The 17,141-nt window shown below is 46.4% G+C and overlaps 1 protein-coding gene across 1 annotated transcript in view; it reads right to left on the bottom strand.

Moving 5' to 3' along the window:
- Window positions 1-3,014: 3,014 nt before the first annotated feature.
- Window positions 3,015-17,141, bottom strand: part of zc3h18 (zinc finger CCCH-type containing 18) — a 35,818-nt gene continuing 21,691 nt past the window's right edge. The window contains exons 9-19 of the mRNA XM_036544442.1: window positions 12,777-12,959; window positions 12,471-12,596; window positions 12,128-12,229; window positions 10,000-10,209; window positions 9,028-9,168; window positions 8,121-8,129; window positions 7,554-7,750; window positions 7,136-7,335; window positions 6,031-6,127; window positions 4,800-4,893; window positions 3,015-4,058 (exon numbers count right to left, since the gene is read on the bottom strand). Coding sequence (XP_036400335.1) covers window positions 3,842-4,058; window positions 4,800-4,893; window positions 6,031-6,127; window positions 7,136-7,335; window positions 7,554-7,750; window positions 8,121-8,129; window positions 9,028-9,168; window positions 10,000-10,209; window positions 12,128-12,229; window positions 12,471-12,596; window positions 12,777-12,959 — 1,576 coding nt within the window. The 3' untranslated portion in view covers window positions 3,015-3,841. The remainder of the gene's footprint in view (window positions 4,059-4,799; window positions 4,894-6,030; window positions 6,128-7,135; window positions 7,336-7,553; window positions 7,751-8,120; window positions 8,130-9,027; window positions 9,169-9,999; window positions 10,210-12,127; window positions 12,230-12,470; window positions 12,597-12,776; window positions 12,960-17,141) is intronic.

Genomic DNA, 17,141 nt, shown 5'->3' with positions numbered 1-17,141 from the left:
ACAATAGGGTGCACTTGGTTGCCTTAAATGGCTTTGTATTCCTTGGCCGTAGGGTGCACCTGGTGGCCTTAAACAGCTTTGAATTCCTGGGCTGTAATTCTACCATACAGAGCAATAATGACCCAATGACCCCTACAAGAAGGCTGCCCATACTGTTACAGAGCTCCCACCATGTTTAACAGTTGGCAAAAGTTAATGTGGGGTGAAGGCTTCTTTTGACTTTCTTCAAAGGTAAACCCATGCAGATGTTCCACAAAGAATAAAATATGACCCATCAGATCATACTGCTTTTGTTGTTGTGAACTGGCCTGAGTTACAAATGGTTTCCGAATGGCAGTCTTACCATAAATATCAGTTTTGCTCGCAACATAGTTTTTGTTGAGACTGGATATTGGAGGTGTAGATTCAATTTCTAGCAACTATCTTGTTAAGCGTCCATCTATCCCTATCAAAGTGAGCTTTGATCTGGGACCACTGTTCTTCTCTCAGATGCAGTTTTCCTTGTGTGGTGTATACGGTCATAATTTTCTACACAGTTTTCCTAAACATATTAAATTTTGCAGTTACTGTGAGTAACACACCTGCAGCAGCAACCTTTTCAAAAAATCAGATCTTTTATGCTGCTTTAGAAACTCACAATTAATGTACTGATTTAAAAAATGTCTTTTATAGCAAAGATATTGTTAATTAATGCCGGTATTAATATGAAGCACATGCGTGAACTCCTTTCTACTTATATTGAGCTACTTCAAAATAAGTCCTTTTTTTGTTTGTTGTTTCATTATTTTTTTTCTAACCTCTGTGTGTACACCTGTGCAGACAGGTGTTGTTTTTTTTTTGTGGTTGAGTGCCAGAACATTGTGGTATGTGGAGGTGTGAAGGTGCGGGTGGGGAAGTGGACCAGGAAGCTGATAGCATGTATATTTTTTTTTCTTTATGTCTCGGCGTATGCATGTATGTACAAAACCCACAATAAGGGCATATATCAACCAAAACGGCACAGGTGGAGACACCCAATCATATGTTGATGAACATATCAAACTAATATTATTGGCACAGTGTTTGTGTGGCAAGTGGCTCTGCCTGAGGGCGATACTGTATCTTTTTAATCTCTTCAAAAAGAAATAAGACTCCGCTTACAAAACAGTCAACTTACATGGAGGAATTATCAGACACATTCCATCAATAAAAATGTACTAAAAATGTATGACGCCAAACAACTGCTATTCAGTATTTCCTTGATTCCTATATCTAACATGCTCCAGTGGTTTTCATCTCACTACATAAAGACATTGTTGAAAATGATGAGGGTGTATTTTCTTACTTATGGTATGTGCATTGGTGATTTCTGATACACTCACATCATTACAGCAACTATTTTTCACACTTCACAAGTCCAACAGTGCACCACAGGGTGCCTGAGAAGTGTGAGATGAGGTGACCCTGGGTTAACCCAAGAATGGGTTAACACACTCTTGAGAAGGTATGGCCGTATTGCCTGTACTTAGACACACTGAATACCTGTTCCAATTTAAAATGGTGGGCAACAGAATACAATTCAACATTGTATGCTCAGGACATGTTTTACATAGGTTCAACAGCTCTAGAGGCACATGCCACAAATGGATTACAGATAGACGAGGAGAAGGCTCAGATGACAGACAATTTACAGCATATACAGTACATGTCTGTATCCACACAACGCCACTACCACCCTGTCTCTCCAAATCAAAGAGACCTGTCCCTGTGCATACATACTGTATGTATGTATGTACATGTAGGTCCAGCAAAGGCAAATATGAATTAAGAATTACTCTCATTCAAATCACAAAAAAATTCACATTGTCTAAAGACAGAATGTGGATAGTTTTTTCTTTTATGAGGACCCAGTAAGGTCATGGTCATGCCTTAATTCACTCTGATCCCAGGTGTTTGAGGTCGCAGTTACACTTGCAAACCCGCAGCCGCGTTAGGGGAATGCAGTCAAGAAAGAGAGAGCAGGGGCCAAGGTTGAAGTTTCGACCAAAACTTTTGATTGCATAATCTGATCAATAACCGACCGGGCATGTTACAGAGAGAAAGTGAAACGATGAAGTCACACAGGGAAAGACTGCTCAAGGCTAAACGGAGTGGGGAAAAACAAGCGCATGCCCCGTGTGACAAAATGCCCGTTGCTGCCTCAGGCTCCCTTCCTAATATCAACGGGTTTCAATTCGCAGACTCTGCCAGCGCCTTCCAACAGACACCACGGAGGTCATGTTCACACCGTCAAATCACTGCCACCCACCTTCTACTCTCAAAGCTGCAGCTTACCTGGCACTTCCATTCCGCAGATGCTTGACACAACAGTGGGCTTTCCCCATCTACGGCTTGGGAAAAACAGACAGATCACACTTTTTTCAGCAAGGAGGCGCGTGGACGAGAGAGAAAGGATTTAGAAACCACACTGACGGCTTGCAGGGAAATCCAAATCAGTGGACAAACTTGGCACGTTTCCAAGTGTTCTGCGAAACAAATTGCCCAAAGCACTTTAACACACACATTATGACTGTCTAGAAAAATCAAATCTGAGTACACTTGAACACAGATGTGTGTACACTTGATGGCCAATTGTAGAATTTGCATGCTGTAAAGAAAGAAAAAAACAGATCTGGGGTATCTGGGTAAATTAAGACGTGAAGACTGGCTGGCTGGCATCATGCTGGCTGGCATCATGGCTGGCTATGTGACTGCCTTTGAAGTAACACTGTGGTTTACAGGTAAGAAACAGAACAAGACAATTAATCATTACAGGTGTTCTGAAGAGGCCAAAGGATCAATTCACAGTAAATGTTATTTTACTTTGACTGACTACTAACAGTAAGCATTTCCTTGTGAAAAAACAATTTTGCGATTGCTGCCCCTTTTACATTACACTGTGAATTCCAACACTGTGCTGTGCACTGCACATCTTTTGATATTAAGACACAATTTCACTGGAAAACTGACATTCTGAAAAATTGCTGCGAAGGCTAAAAAAGAAAGAAAAGCATCTCTCTCTTTATCAAAATAGTTTATTCAGTTGCTTTTCCTGCCACAAAAGCAAGACACAATTCCCCTTTTCTGAAGATATCTCAAATACAACCACACTGGGTCAACTAAAACTGTGGGACAAATAAAATAGACAGATTTTTCTTTTTTTTTAACGTAGGAAGAGCCGGGGGAAAATGCTGCAGATTAAAAAAGGCATACTTCACATCACAGTAAGTTGTTTGCTATAGTTTTACACTTGAAGAAATTGCAGTTTCTCATGTGTTCGCTATAATTGTACACTTTAAGAAATCGAACACAGTCGAAAAACACTAAACAAAGGAACTAAGAGAATGAAGTTCACTGGTAAAGAGACCTTCTTGAATGATGGGTCCAGAAAAAGGTCACGTGACATGTTTTCAGAGTCTGTTCTCCACACCAAATCTTGAAACCTGTGTCGTTTCTTTTTTTATTTTGTTTTAACCAGATTCTGGAAGCAGCAGAACCACAGACCTAAGTGTGGAAGAGCCTGGGGTCCTGTCTGAGACAGCAAAAAAAATCAGAAGCATCCAAACAAAGTGAACGAGAGAAAGACAGAGACAAGGGGAGGGAACGAGGGGAGAAAATGAATCACAGGTTTCCTGTTTCGATGAGACACTTTGGGGGTGGGGTGATCCCCTCTGTCCAACAGGGAGAAACAGTGACGGCCCCCCCCTTCTACCACTTTTTTTCTATTTCATTTCAAATATAAAAATCTGACGGCCTCTCTCTGAGGGCAAACGCGCGGCGGTGTCACGGCGGTGTCACGGCGGTGTCTCGGCGGCCCGTGCCGTTATTTCCCGGGGATCTTCGCCCTCTTGCGGGCGATGGCGTCCTCCACCGCCTTCAGCTGCTTCAGCAGCTCCTCGCGCCGCGACAGTGTGCTGCTCGGCTTGCCCGACTTAGGCGGGGTGGGCCCGGCCGCACCCGGCCCCGCCCCCGGGGGCTTTCCTGATGACATTCCTGGCCCCTTCCCGGAGGACTTCGGCGGGGGAGACAGAGGTCTCTTCCTAAAAAGGGGAGCACCCAAACATTTCTCCCAATGGCAGTGAAAACACAAACACACTACTACTGTTAAGCAAAGCTTGGAACCAAACTAACAAAAAAGGTTTCACTGTTCATTTGTGACAATGAGATCATGGTACTTTACTATGAGGCCATATTTGTGATCACTCAATTAAAATAAATCATGTTTATGCTGCCCTCACTTTTGATAGGCACTGGTAGGATCTGGAAAAAGGGTGCAACATTCTGATTCTATTTTATCAGTTATTATTAGTTTATTCTATTATTTCAATGTTTTATTTTTAGCCATTCAGGTCAACAGCACTTTCTTCCACCAAAAAGGAAGTGGCACAGCTAGCTTAACAGATGCGACTGTCCGTAGCTTATCATTTTCACACGCTATCCATTTATACAACTGGATATGGACTGAAGCAATTCAGCTTAAGTCACCCTTGCCCAAAGGTATAAGAAGTAGGAAATTTCCAGGGAACCTGGAAATGAAACTGGTAACCTCTAGGTAATGACTCCTGCTCCATGCCAACACACCACACTGCTACACTGTGAACGTGTGCACCTCTCTCTGTGCACATCCATTCATGTGTGGTGAAAACATGATGCTGTTAGACAGTTTTCTCTCTCTCCAGATTTCAGCTCAATGACAATGATTTGCAACGCAGAGCTATGACATCGCCTGTCACCTGAGGTGCTGGGAAATGAGGGGGCGGGGAAGGGGGGGGGGGCGTTACCTCTCTGCTTGCAGGGGCATGGGTCGGGGCCCAGGGCCTCGGGGGCGGTCCAGTCTGGGGGAGAGGGGGGGTCTCAGCATCCTCCTGTCCCGACCTGCAGACAATGAAGGAGAACTTTGTTACCTTTAGGATAATGAGGAGGGCATGGCGTCATGGCACCAGCTTCCCCATCTACAGCAGTGAATATGCCTTCAATGTAACACACAAATACATACTCATAAATACACGTGCATGCACCATCCACACGCACGCGTGCACACACAGGGGTTTTCTTGTAGTTGAGCACTGGCAGACTGTGGTATGTGGAGGTGTGAGTGGGGAAGTGTGACATTTTAGTTTTACAGCACCTTATAAAATAATAAAAGCAAAAGGGCTGTAAAAATGGACTATATCACCATCCAGTTGGTCTGTTTTTCCTTGAGGTCAGCTGCAGATACACCGTCTGCGCACTAGCAAAGACGTGTGGACCTGGACAAAGCCTATGTGTGTGTACGTGCGCATATGTATCCAAAGATATAACGTACTTATGCAGAACACCACTACCTTTGCAATTTTTTTTCCTAACCAATCAGGAGTACCATGGCTTGGGTTTAAGGACTGAACTTTGTGTATGACACTGACATGTAAGTGTGTTTGCTTGGCATTTGCACTCACATCAGATCAAAGGAACACTTTAACGTGTCACGTTAATTTTTAACCTTGTCATGGGCTGAGGCAGCAGAGTGGCAAAACTGTTACTGAGCAGCACCTGTGGAGCAGCAGGGTCTATTGCCATGCGAGAGGCTGTGATTAGCTCTTGGCACACAAGGACACACAGAAAGCATTTCCTTGAAACCTTGAAAAAGGGCCTTCCCTGGAGTTGCTTGAATTATTTTAAAGTCCAATAAATTGCTAACACACGAAATGTAAGACTTCCCTAGTGCACCTGCTCAGTAAATAAGTAATGTGAATGACAAATTTGGATGAGTGTGGCTGTCTGCCTGTCAAGCTAGCGCAATGACAACGATTTATTACTAAAGGTCAAGGTAGAACCAATGAGGAGAGGGTCTGCTCCTTTACATCCCTGCCCCTCATACACAATTAACCTGTTGACTACAATGCTCATGTTCTCACTGCATGCGTTGATGTTCATGCTTTTAAAAGGTTTGTTTGGTAAGTGCTGGTCAAATTTAACGGGTTGAATCCGGTCAGTTTTAGTGGAAGCTGGCCCCAGTGGGGAAATGACTCTTACCCCTCTCCGGTGACAGCGCTGCCCTCTTGCTGGGAGGGGACGTGGGCCGTTCCTTGTCGGAGGGCAGGTATCTCTTCCTGTTTCCCCGGTCCGCCTGCTGCTGAGGTGACAGACACAACCATTCATAACCACAGATGCAGAGGGACAGGCAGTGACAGCATCCACCTTGCAATGCCTTCCTGGAAATCCCTTGATAAACCGGATAATCATGAAACCAGTCCTAATTAACCCACAGACACAATGTTATGAAGCAGAGTTTACACTCCTGAACATTGGTTACAAGTCTGGATTTTCCACAAAATATCCTACATAAACGTAGTAAAATATGTGTTACAATATCAACACTGATGACGATTAAGGGATATAAATACTGTACAAGCATTTAAATACAAGTATATTTAAGTATATTTAAACAGACTGCCACTGTGTAACAACTCTGGAATGACAGTATATGGACAACAGCAAAATGCAAATTATGCTGCCATGTGGGCACCAGCTAAGAGCGCGTTCTGCAGATATCCACTTATCTGGATGAGGTAATGTAATCATTTGTGTCCACTACCTGACCATCCTGATGATATAGAGATGTGTTGTGAGGGGATGCTCATGGAGCAGCCAGTTTAACTGATAGGCATACACTGGCAGGATGAGAAACAGTGCAAACACATCATGGACACAATAAGCGCTCCCTCGTGAAAGATCCCAGAGAAGAAAAAGATTTTTGATTTTGCTTTTTTACCTCATTGCTTGTATTTGCCCTTTCTTATATACAGTATGTCCTCATTTGCAAGCCTCTTTTCACAAATAGGGAATATGTGTCAAACAATTAGTGATGGCACATTTATAAATGTTGTGAATGCAGATTAACATGACCTTTGTAAAAATGGGGAATGTCCATCTGGTAGTTTGTCATTTCACATGATATAACCCCACATCTCAATTAAATGTGAGAGAGATTGTAGAGAAAAATCACACATAAAACTATTCTGTAGCTGTTAGCCATTAACTCTGAAACTTGCAAATATTCCAAATGTCAAGGCGTGAGGTCATGCTCCCACCAATAGGAGTGCTGATGATGCCTTTCTCTGAGATTCTGTCCAATCACCTTGTTGAGCAGAGTTAGTTTGATGTCCTTGTGCGAGCCGTACCCCCCAGGGGGGCCCATGGGAGGCGTGTGCAGGGGGTGGCCCTTTGTGCCGGGCCCAGACCTCTGTGAAGCGGAGGTGGAGATTTTGGGGGGTGGGGCCAAGGGGTCCTGTTTCCTCCGGTCCTCTTTGAAGGGTTCTTCTTTTTTCGCTGGCTTTCCTGGGAAGACCACATCAAGAGGACAGTGTCACAGCCGTACTCCTGTGACAACGTAACTGCTCGAGCACAATACCTCAGCAACCCGACCACAACACCACCACAGTGTTCCACTACTGAAAGCTCCCTGTGAGGACTCAAGAAGCCTACATAACTGAGGCCTCGTTAGCACATGAAACAGGCAGCACAGGCATGCTATGCTGCTGCACTCCCTCCTGTACCTTTGTCCTTGTTGGGTCCCCTCTCGCGGGGCGGGCCCTTGTCCTTGCGGGAGTGCGCGGGCGTGGGCGAGCGGGAGCTTGCCGAGGACACTGGGCTGGCCAGGTCAGCGTACATGTCGTCCGAGTCGGCGCTCCGCCTGGAACTGCTGCTGGAGGAGGCCGAAGAGACCGAGGACACACTGCTCACGCTCAGAGACCTGCAGGAGAAGGAGAGCGAGAGTGTCAACATTAAACACATGCACACGCTCACTCACAAACTCACTCACACACACACGTTCACACACACACACGCTCACTCACTCACACACAGACTCACACACGCACACACGCTCAGAGATCAGCAGCAAAGAAAGTGAGGCAGACACAATACCCCTCCCACACACACATACACACCCACACAGGGACACACACAGAATGATACACACGCAGAGACCACCCACACACCAAAACTAACAGACACAAATCGAAAAGGACAATCACCCCTACAATCAGATAAAACAAAACATGACAGGGGCTTGTCATGGATGGACCAATCAGAAAAAGACAGGGTGATTAACAAAACAGTACCTGGATTTCCTGAGGACGCCACCAGCAAAGACCAAGAGCAGGGGGAAAAGGGAAAGACAAAAAGTCATCATGAGTCTAATGCAGTATTTCTGTCAACACCATTTTTTTTTCCGAAGATGGTGTGAACAGATGGTGCAAGGGTTACACAGGAACAGGAACTGGTCACTGGAAGTTTCCACCGCCTTCACAGGCAGCAGGTTCTGTGAGGTCACTAGCTAGCCGGCCAGTGTGATAGGGACCTGTGTGAGGCTATTATTACTACAGACTGACAGGGTATTCTCCTGTCTCTAACCACCTCACATACGTCACCCAGGTTTTTCCACTCTATGCAAACTGGCCGCATGCTGAGAGCCACAGATATTAACAAGCCTTGGTCTGTATTCAGGCTCATCTCTGGGTTTGTCTGTCTGTGTCTCCCTGTCTGCGTTCACCAGTTTCTTTTTTCCCCCTCCACATATTCTCTAGAGTATATCTAAATTTAACAGGGGCAATTTTCACTTCCATCCTTTCTCTCTTAAACTGTTTAAGAGCAGTTTGTTTATGAGTGAGTGAACGTTATGAGTCTTTACATCTCTCTGTCTTTAGCTGGGTTTCTGTACGTCCCAGACAACTCATGTCTCTGCCCGTGTCTCTGCCTGGTCTGGGACCCTCTTAAACCGTCTAAGTGCTGTTTGTGTATGTTTAAGTGAATGTTACAGGCCTTTGTGTCTCTCTCTAGCTGGGTTCTTGCATGTCCCAGGCGTCCCTGCCCGTGTCTCTGCCCGTGTCCCTGCCAGGTCTGGGACCCTCTTAAACCATCTAAGTGCGGTTTGTGTATGTTTACGTGAACATTATGAGCCATTATGTGTCTGGGTTTCTGTGTGCCCCAGGTGCCTCTGCCCGCATCTCCGGCCGGTCTGGGACACACCTGGACTTCCTGGAGCCGGAGCGGGAGATGGAGGCGGACGAGGAGCGCGTGCGGGAGCCGGAGGGAGAGCGCGACCGCGACCGCGAGCTGGAGCCCGTGTAGCTGCTGGCGCTGCCGCTCACACTGCCGCTGACCGTCCGCCTGCGAGGGGACGAGAGAGAGAGAGAGAGAGAGAGAGAGACAGCATCTGTTACTGCATCTGTTACTGCATCCTCCCAACGTGAAAGGGGGTGCGTTGTAACTGAAATTGCATCCTTTTCAACAAGGCCGTATATGTTTGTGTCCTGCCCTACAGAGTTCAGTCAAGACATTCCCCTTGCTCTTCCCTACAGAAATCCCACCCTATAGATACCAGACAGACATTTCGCATTTGTTTCCCAACAGAGATCACAGGTACAACCCCCCCCCCCCCCCCCACCCCCCCACCCAACCCAACCTCCCGATTCCCCCCGATGTTCTGAGTGTGTATTGCTCTTTCCCCAACACCAACACCTACACGCCGCCCAGGGTATGCCCACTCCACCCCCAAAAACCAGAGGGAAATGAACAGGGAGCCTTTATTGCAAAAATCTCCACCACGGAAGGAATGACATGAAAAGTTCCTCCATGAAATGTAAACAACCAACAGCCTGCCAATTTGCATGGATTCAAATGAAGCACTGAGAATGACAGTAGTGCAACTGTGTAAGGACCCCCCCCCCCCCCCCCAACCCCCACCTCAACCCAAGCCCTACCAGAAACGACTCAATAAAGGACTATGATAATACTGAACGCAGGATCAGGAAAGGGGAGGAAAACTGTACGGACCCACAGCCGTCCTACCCATGTTGACAGAGGACAGGTTGGGGAGAACAGACAAGATCAAAGCCAATGAAAACACATACTGCCCAACACTGCCCGCCCTCCCCCTAACCAACGGCCACGGTCATGCGGTCAGCAGTGGCAGGCGAAGGGGGAGCCCTGGGACCATACCTCCTGGGGGGGTTGTGATGCTGACGCTCCTTCCTGCGCCCCTCCCTGGGGTTGACAAATTTGGCTCCCTCTCGAGGGTTGGCAGGCTTGCCCCCCTCGGTGGCAGGTTTCAGCAGTTTCCCCGGCTGCCCCGGGGGCGGAGGGGTGGGCGGAGCCTTTGTGGGGGCCTTCTCCCGGCGGGGGGGCATCACTGTGGGTTTCAGTGGGAGGCTAGAGGAAGATGTGGGATGAAAAAAAAATATTTAGGTTTCCCTCTCACCCTTCTCAGATTCCTGTGATAACACCAGACAAACAACAACAAACAAAGAAAAGCAAGGCTGAAATACGAGACCAAGGATGCAGTGTGAGAGTTGCAGGGGTGGACAAATTGGTTGCCCGGGTAACCCCTTTTTAGCCCCAGGCAACCAAAACTCAACACCTGGTTTTCCCTCTCCTTCCATCTTCCTTTCCCCAGCATCCAGCGCAACTGGTTGAAAGTAAATGTTGGGGTTCAAGATTTACATGCATGGTCAAGTTTCAGTAGTTGGCCAGACAAGGTACAAGCTAGCTAGTAGTAATACAAGTGCATTAAACCACTGACTTGTTTTTGCTTTAGGTGGTAGCGAGTTAGGTGATCAGGTGAGTGCAGAAGAGCTGTGTCTTCAGATGTTTCTATAAAATAGTGAGGGATTTGGCAGAAGGGATGAAGTGTGGAAGATCATTCCACCATCAGTGGAAGTGAGGTCCATTGGGGGAAGATGTCCAGGTCTAAATTATTATTGGTTGAGAGTACAGCATTACATATGAACTGGCTGTCTGCTGTCCCCCTGCCCTTTCATTCCCATGCATGAACGGCACTGAAGAATTTCTAGACACTGATAGCTAGATTTACGTGGATATCAAACATTATTGAAATGGTAGGCGGACAAACATATTAAGTGGGAAATACAGCTAAACACTTAGCAATGCTTTGGCATAGCCAAACTAAAAGACAGGGACAGACTGAGCTTAACCTGCTTGGTGAGGCTGGTTAGCCAAGGTTATCTGGTCACGTCATGTGTTTAAAATTAGCTAAGAGCTAAGCGGGGGGAAAAAAAAAAGTTAGGGACTGCTTGGCTAACTTCACATTCCCTCTTACTCCTGAGGAAATTTTAGACATGAGAGGCATGCGCAGCCAGAAAAATACAGATGAACATGCCAGCGGTTGGCAAGCAATGTATAATTGTTCTGTTAGGATAGATAACATTGTGAGATGTTGTTGAGCTATTTTACTGTCAAGAAGCTCTTGAGCAGGAAGGTAGAAAATTACATTTTTGAAAGAAGTTTATGGAAATGTACAGGTATTCAGACTTGCAGTAAATTGCAATATCCATTTCATATTCCAAGTTGTACTTTTTATGTACTCACCTGTTCGTAAAAACACTTGCAAACACAGATAATTCCAAGCATATTTCCATAATAATTTACAAAAATTTGGCCCACCAAAAAGTGAACCTGGGCAACCCGATTTGGGATGTTGGTTGCCCAACGGAAAACCACATGAATTTAATTCAGCTCCACCCCTGGATCTGTCAGCACATCTTTTTATTTTCTTTGGCATTATTATCTTTTTTTTTTTTTACAGTGAAACACATATTTGCTCTGCACTTTGCATGCACACAGCTCCTGCAGTAAGACAGATATGTGACTTTTTTCCATTCTAATAAAGACTTTTAACTGTTTACCCAAGGTTACTGGCTATAGTCGCACATCTTGCAATCAGCACCTAAATGAAAGGTAACTGTGCAACAGCCAAAGTTCCAGCCCATTCAAGACTAGAACTGTCCAGTGTTATGTGTTTTCCACAAAGAATGCTTCTGGGATTAGTTATTTGTATTATGTTACAGATCAGTCAATGATTCATTCTGCTGCCTAAATCACAAGTTAAAGTCATTGGGGTGTGGTAGGTTTAAGATGAGTCTATTGTGAACAAATGAGTGTGTAATTTGTGTGTGCATATAGCGTGTGTATATGGCTGTGGAGAGTGCGTGCGTGCGAGAGAGCGAGAGAGAGAAAGAGAAAATGTGTTTGTGTAGTGAATGTGCAGTTTGTATCAATAGGGTGTGTAGAATAGGAGCAGTGCTTGTGTAGTATGCGTGTAGTTACGTACCCTTTGGCTGGAGCAGGTGGTGGCTCTGCTTTAGTCTTGGAGGAGTTCCTCTGAGAGAGGGGGGTGGGGGAGGGAGAACGGGATGAGGAGAAAGACCTGGACCTGCAAGAGGAGAGACTGATAAGCCACATCCCCAAGCAGCTGTCTCTACCGCCAATCAGGAAAAGGGAGGCAAGATCAGGCACCGGGTGGGGCTGGCGAGAATCAGATTTAGGAGAGTTAAGATGTCAAGGGAGAGCAATCAGGTGTGTGGAGGGAAGAGAATCCGGACGTATACAGTCAGGGGTTAAGTGTATAGGGGGAGGAGTCAGATGCGAATATGTCGGTTGAGGGCGTGTCTCACCTGGAGCGGCTGCCACTGAGAGAGCTGTGATGAGAAGAGTGGCTGGAGTAGGAGCTGAAGGAGGAGGAGCGAGACCGAGACTGAGACGAACCTGAGCCCGAGTACGACGACGAGCGGGAAGAAGACCTGCAGATCACAGACCACAGTCAACCCAGAGCCAGACTGCGGCTTCTGCTTTATGAATGCAGCCCAGAGGTTAACGAAGACCAGGGTGAGGCTAATTCATTCAGGGATGTAAATAAATGCAGGAGAGAGGCTAATGTTTTATCGATACAATGCAGAAGAGTCAACAAGGGCATTGGGCACCTGGAGGAGTTGGAGAGAGAGACTGAGGACCCCGAGGGGCGGTGTCGCCTGCGCCCGCGTGGGGGGGACCCCGTCATACCCGCACGTCTCCTGGGGGACTTGGACCGGCGCCAGGGGTCCCGCCACTCATCTGGACGCTTGAGCAGCGAGCCCAGCTCCTTCTGGGGAGGGGGCTCCATTGGCCTGCGGAAGCGAAGAGGTTGAACACTGCCGTGTCAATCACATATCACCCAATCAAATTCCACATTTCCACAGACTCTTTAACATCATCAACATTGTACCCTTGAAGACAATGAAAGAAATGGTAATTGAACAACTGCAAACAGCTTAACTAATGATGGATTTTTTTCATTGGACCTTTTTCATCTGCAAGGTACCTTATGACCAGAAGAAAAAAACGGAATGAACTGACTAAACTGCTGAAATCTGAGGCAAGTTGCTTCAAATGATTCATAGTAATACACACTAACTTTGTGGGCCTTTCCATAACTTCTTGCCCTCCAATGCAAGAGGACGAAGGTGAAAGATAAGACAAGACAACACTATTGTTCTCCAGGCGGGGAAATGTTGGTGTTAGCAGCAGCAGAAAGACAGGCGAAGAAGCATAGATAAAAATACAACGAATGATAAAAATAAATAAAAAAACAACAAACAAGCAAAACAGGTTCAGGTATTTACAGTGCCCAAATGTACATGTAGTGCAAAATGGCATGATAGGCGGGGGGGGGTGGCTGGGGGTCTCAGGCTCTGTTGTACAGCCTGATGGCTGTCGGCACAAACGAGCGCCTAAATCGCTGCATCTTGCGCTTGGGGAAGATGAGCCTGTGGCTGAAGGTGCTCCCCATCTGCCACAGCTCATCATAGAGGGGATGGGAGGGGTTGCCCAGGATGGTCCTAATTTCATCCCTCATCCTCCTCTCCATCACGTATGAGGACGTGGCAGATGCAAAATCTATTTAAGTGGAACTACTGGGATGAGAAGGGGGTGACACAGGGCACATGAAAATGCACAGACAGACAGACAGACACTGGGACAAGAGCCAGTGTAGATACATAGACACGTTTGGCACAGGCTTTACTTCCTACTGGGAAAGACCATCTGAACGCTCAGCCTTCTGTTATTAGCCACAAACATCACAAATGTTTACAAAAGGATGAAGGAGAGATGAGATGGGATATTCCCAGACCATCTCTCCCCACCGTCCTACCTTCACACAACCAGCTGGATCTTGATGTCACACCTTAAAATTACTGAGCAGGGTGTGCAGTGCTTATCACAGCCTTGATTCTGCAGTCAAGCAGTACACAGAAGACCAGTTTTCACCAGGACGGAAAATCCACTGGATGTGACAGAGAGCTTTCCACAGTTTTTTTTTTTCCTGACTGCAAAGTTCACGTGCCAGGGTAAGAGGTCTGAGGGAGGGCCGTGGGCCTTATGTGTCTGCAGATCCAAAGTTTGGCCAGAGTCATCTGACCAGAGTCACATGGCTCCATGTGATTCTGGGGGAGATCTGTGGTGACAGAAGTCACATGGTGACAGTAAGGGCTTCACAGCACTGGTTACAGCAAACTGTGACCGCCACTCATCGGCTTGTCAGGGTGAAGGGCTGATTTAAGAGTGAAAACGCCTCAGGAGTTCAGGAGTGCACAGCTGGGCCTCACGGCGAAGGGCTGTGAGACAGGGGAGCTCAGAGTGGAGGAGTGTGTATGTGCCTTGGACTGTAGGAGCATATGACTGGGCCTCAGAGCGGAGGACTGCGCGAGTGCGGGCCTCGGGGTGGAGTTCGCAACCGAGTCTCATGGTAAAGGACTGTGTAGGTGGGGGCCTGAGGGTAGAGGAGTATTAAGAGGAAGCCTCTGTGTGGGGGACTGTATGACTGGGCCCCAAAGTAAAGGAGTATGGGAGCGATCCTCAGGTGCAAGGAGGGTACGACTTAGCCTAATGGCAGAAGACTGTGTGAGTATGAGCCTCATGGTGGAGGAGTGTACGACTAGACCTCAAGGAAGAGGTGTTTGTGAGTGTGGGCCTCAGGGTGGAGGACTGTGAGTCCACAGAATGACACTTCTTCACCTTTTGCCCCCTAGTCTCAGAGCATACCTTCTGCCCCTTGGTCAATTTTACCCGCTTCAGTGCAGCGTGGGAATTTCTGCAGCACTGGCCTGTTGCTCATTAATCAAGAACACAATGTAATAATAACAAGAAAGAATTTGCCTGACAGAACTATGAAGTCATAATGAGTAACTTGTCTGAGGCCTGTTTTTCCAGTTTGAATCTACCAACCTTGAAAAATGAGGTTCTGCATGTGTACAAGGGGTGATGTCACGGGTGAAAAAAAAATTCCACAGTCATGACACAATGCAAACAGACGGCCACGTACCCTGAACACTGGGGACAATCACAGCAGCTGGCTGGCCTATTTTTTTTTTAATTAGATTACAGTTTTGTGCAAACTTCCTCTTCAGAGAACCACAAAAAAGGAAACAAGCACAGAAATGAGAGAAAAGGCAGGGTATTTCTCACCTTCTCCTTTGTTCTGTATTCAATGGCAGAGCCCACAAGCTCCGCCCAGCCTGCTTCCACACAATTGGTTGAGAATGCCAATAAAGCCCATTAAAAAAAGGGAAAAAAGTTTCCTTTTCAATACACTTGAGCGCTGTTACCTTGATGCTGTACATTTAAAGAAGCTCAACAAAGGCGGGGCCCTGCTAGTTACAACAACCGTAAGATAGCTCCATATGCTCAACTACCTGCACCTGAATGAGGCCATGGGAAACAAGAGCTCACCTGAACGATTCATCTTTGATGTTTCTGGCAGAGACTAACTTCCTGCTCATTTCCCGGTTTGCATTTTAGGACTGTACCGCAATGCTGCCAAGTAAACACGACATAAAATGGCATAACACCTTTGCTGTCTTATGAATGAAATATCCAAATGTTATGTTGGTTCAGCGTTACTGTAATGTTAGCTTTGGCAGATTCATGTACAATGAAGCTGATGATTGTGTGCTTAGGATTAAGTTCACACAAATTCATCTCATCAAAGAAGTCTCTAGTCTCAGAAATGGAACAAGGGAAATCAATGCACTGTTCTCATTCACCCAGAGTACATATTAACTGAGAGGGGCTTATTAAGAAGTCCTTCAATGAGACGGCCTGAAAACAGTTTTCAGACAGAATAGTAATATAATAGTATTACTATAGTAATATATAGATAGTAACATAACGTGTGAACTTCTGCTGGCAAGTCAAGGGAAATGATGCTGAGATCCTAAATTTCCCTGAGAGACAGACTTCATTTTGCGGCAGGTGAAAAACGTCCTGAATTTTCCTGCCATCTGGCACTGCTGCCCCCACTGGAACTGTCTGTGTCCAATGCCAGTCAGTGCACACAACCCCCAGAAGGAACTGCTTTCACAGAAAGTTTGCTCCTGTGCACTCCGCCTCCCACCCTCCGCAAGAATGCGGACACGCACTGCGGAAGTGCACTGAGCACCGCGCACTTTGATACTACATGTCCGCATTCCTGTGGACACTGTAACCTCGCCGCTCGCTGTTAGCAGCAACACTCCTTGCATGATGAAAGACTGCGACTCCTCCCCCTCCTACAGGCCGGGTATAAACCCTCTCTGTCTTATTTTAGACTCTCATTTGCACAGCAGACTGGCTTGGCGCCTAAAGCGGCTGTGTAATAAACAGGCTTGCATCATCACCTGGAACTATCCAACAACTCCCAACTGCTTTTTTGCAAAATGTGGTATTCTCTGAGCTCAACAGAGCTCAGGGAAACCACTCGGACACCTTTTGCCACAGGTGTCCGAGTGCTTTGCAAACTTGTGGTTTTCCCAGAGCTTGACAGAGCTCTGTGTCCGCAAAGTAGCAAAGCCCTCAAACACCTGTGGCAACAGAAACGAGAAATGGCAGAGGAAATTTGCCTCCAAATACCTGACACAAGATACCTAATCTCTGTGTCATTCCAATTAGATATCACTGTTTTACTGGCATCAGAATAAAAGAGAGCAACTTCTGAATGCAAAGTTTGTTTAACGTCAAGCTGCTGACAGCTCTATGCGTACACAACAGTTAATTGCTCAAATTCTGGTGTCAGGTGCCAGGTGAGCTCTCCTCTGGCAGCCTCTTAAGACCGAGCCGGGGACTCCAGATATTATTTATGGAAAGTGCAGGTCTTGTAATAGTGTAACAGCTCATTCAACCTGCTGAGCTCAAACTGTGGTCAGGGTGATTTTGTGGTCAAGGAAATCATGTCAGTTTTGGTTTATTTTTATTAGCAGGAGGGCATGGACCTCTAGATTAGATTTGATTAGATTCAACTTTATTGTCATTGTGCAGTGTACAGGTACAGAGCC

Source organism: Megalops cyprinoides, chromosome 13 (assembly GCF_013368585.1).
Source record: "Megalops cyprinoides isolate fMegCyp1 chromosome 13, fMegCyp1.pri, whole genome shotgun sequence".
In the NCBI taxonomy this organism is placed as follows: Eukaryota; Metazoa; Chordata; class Actinopteri; order Elopiformes; family Megalopidae; genus Megalops; species Megalops cyprinoides.
Note: the sequence above shows the minus strand (reverse complement) of the source record. Positions and strands in the feature narration are given on the sequence as shown.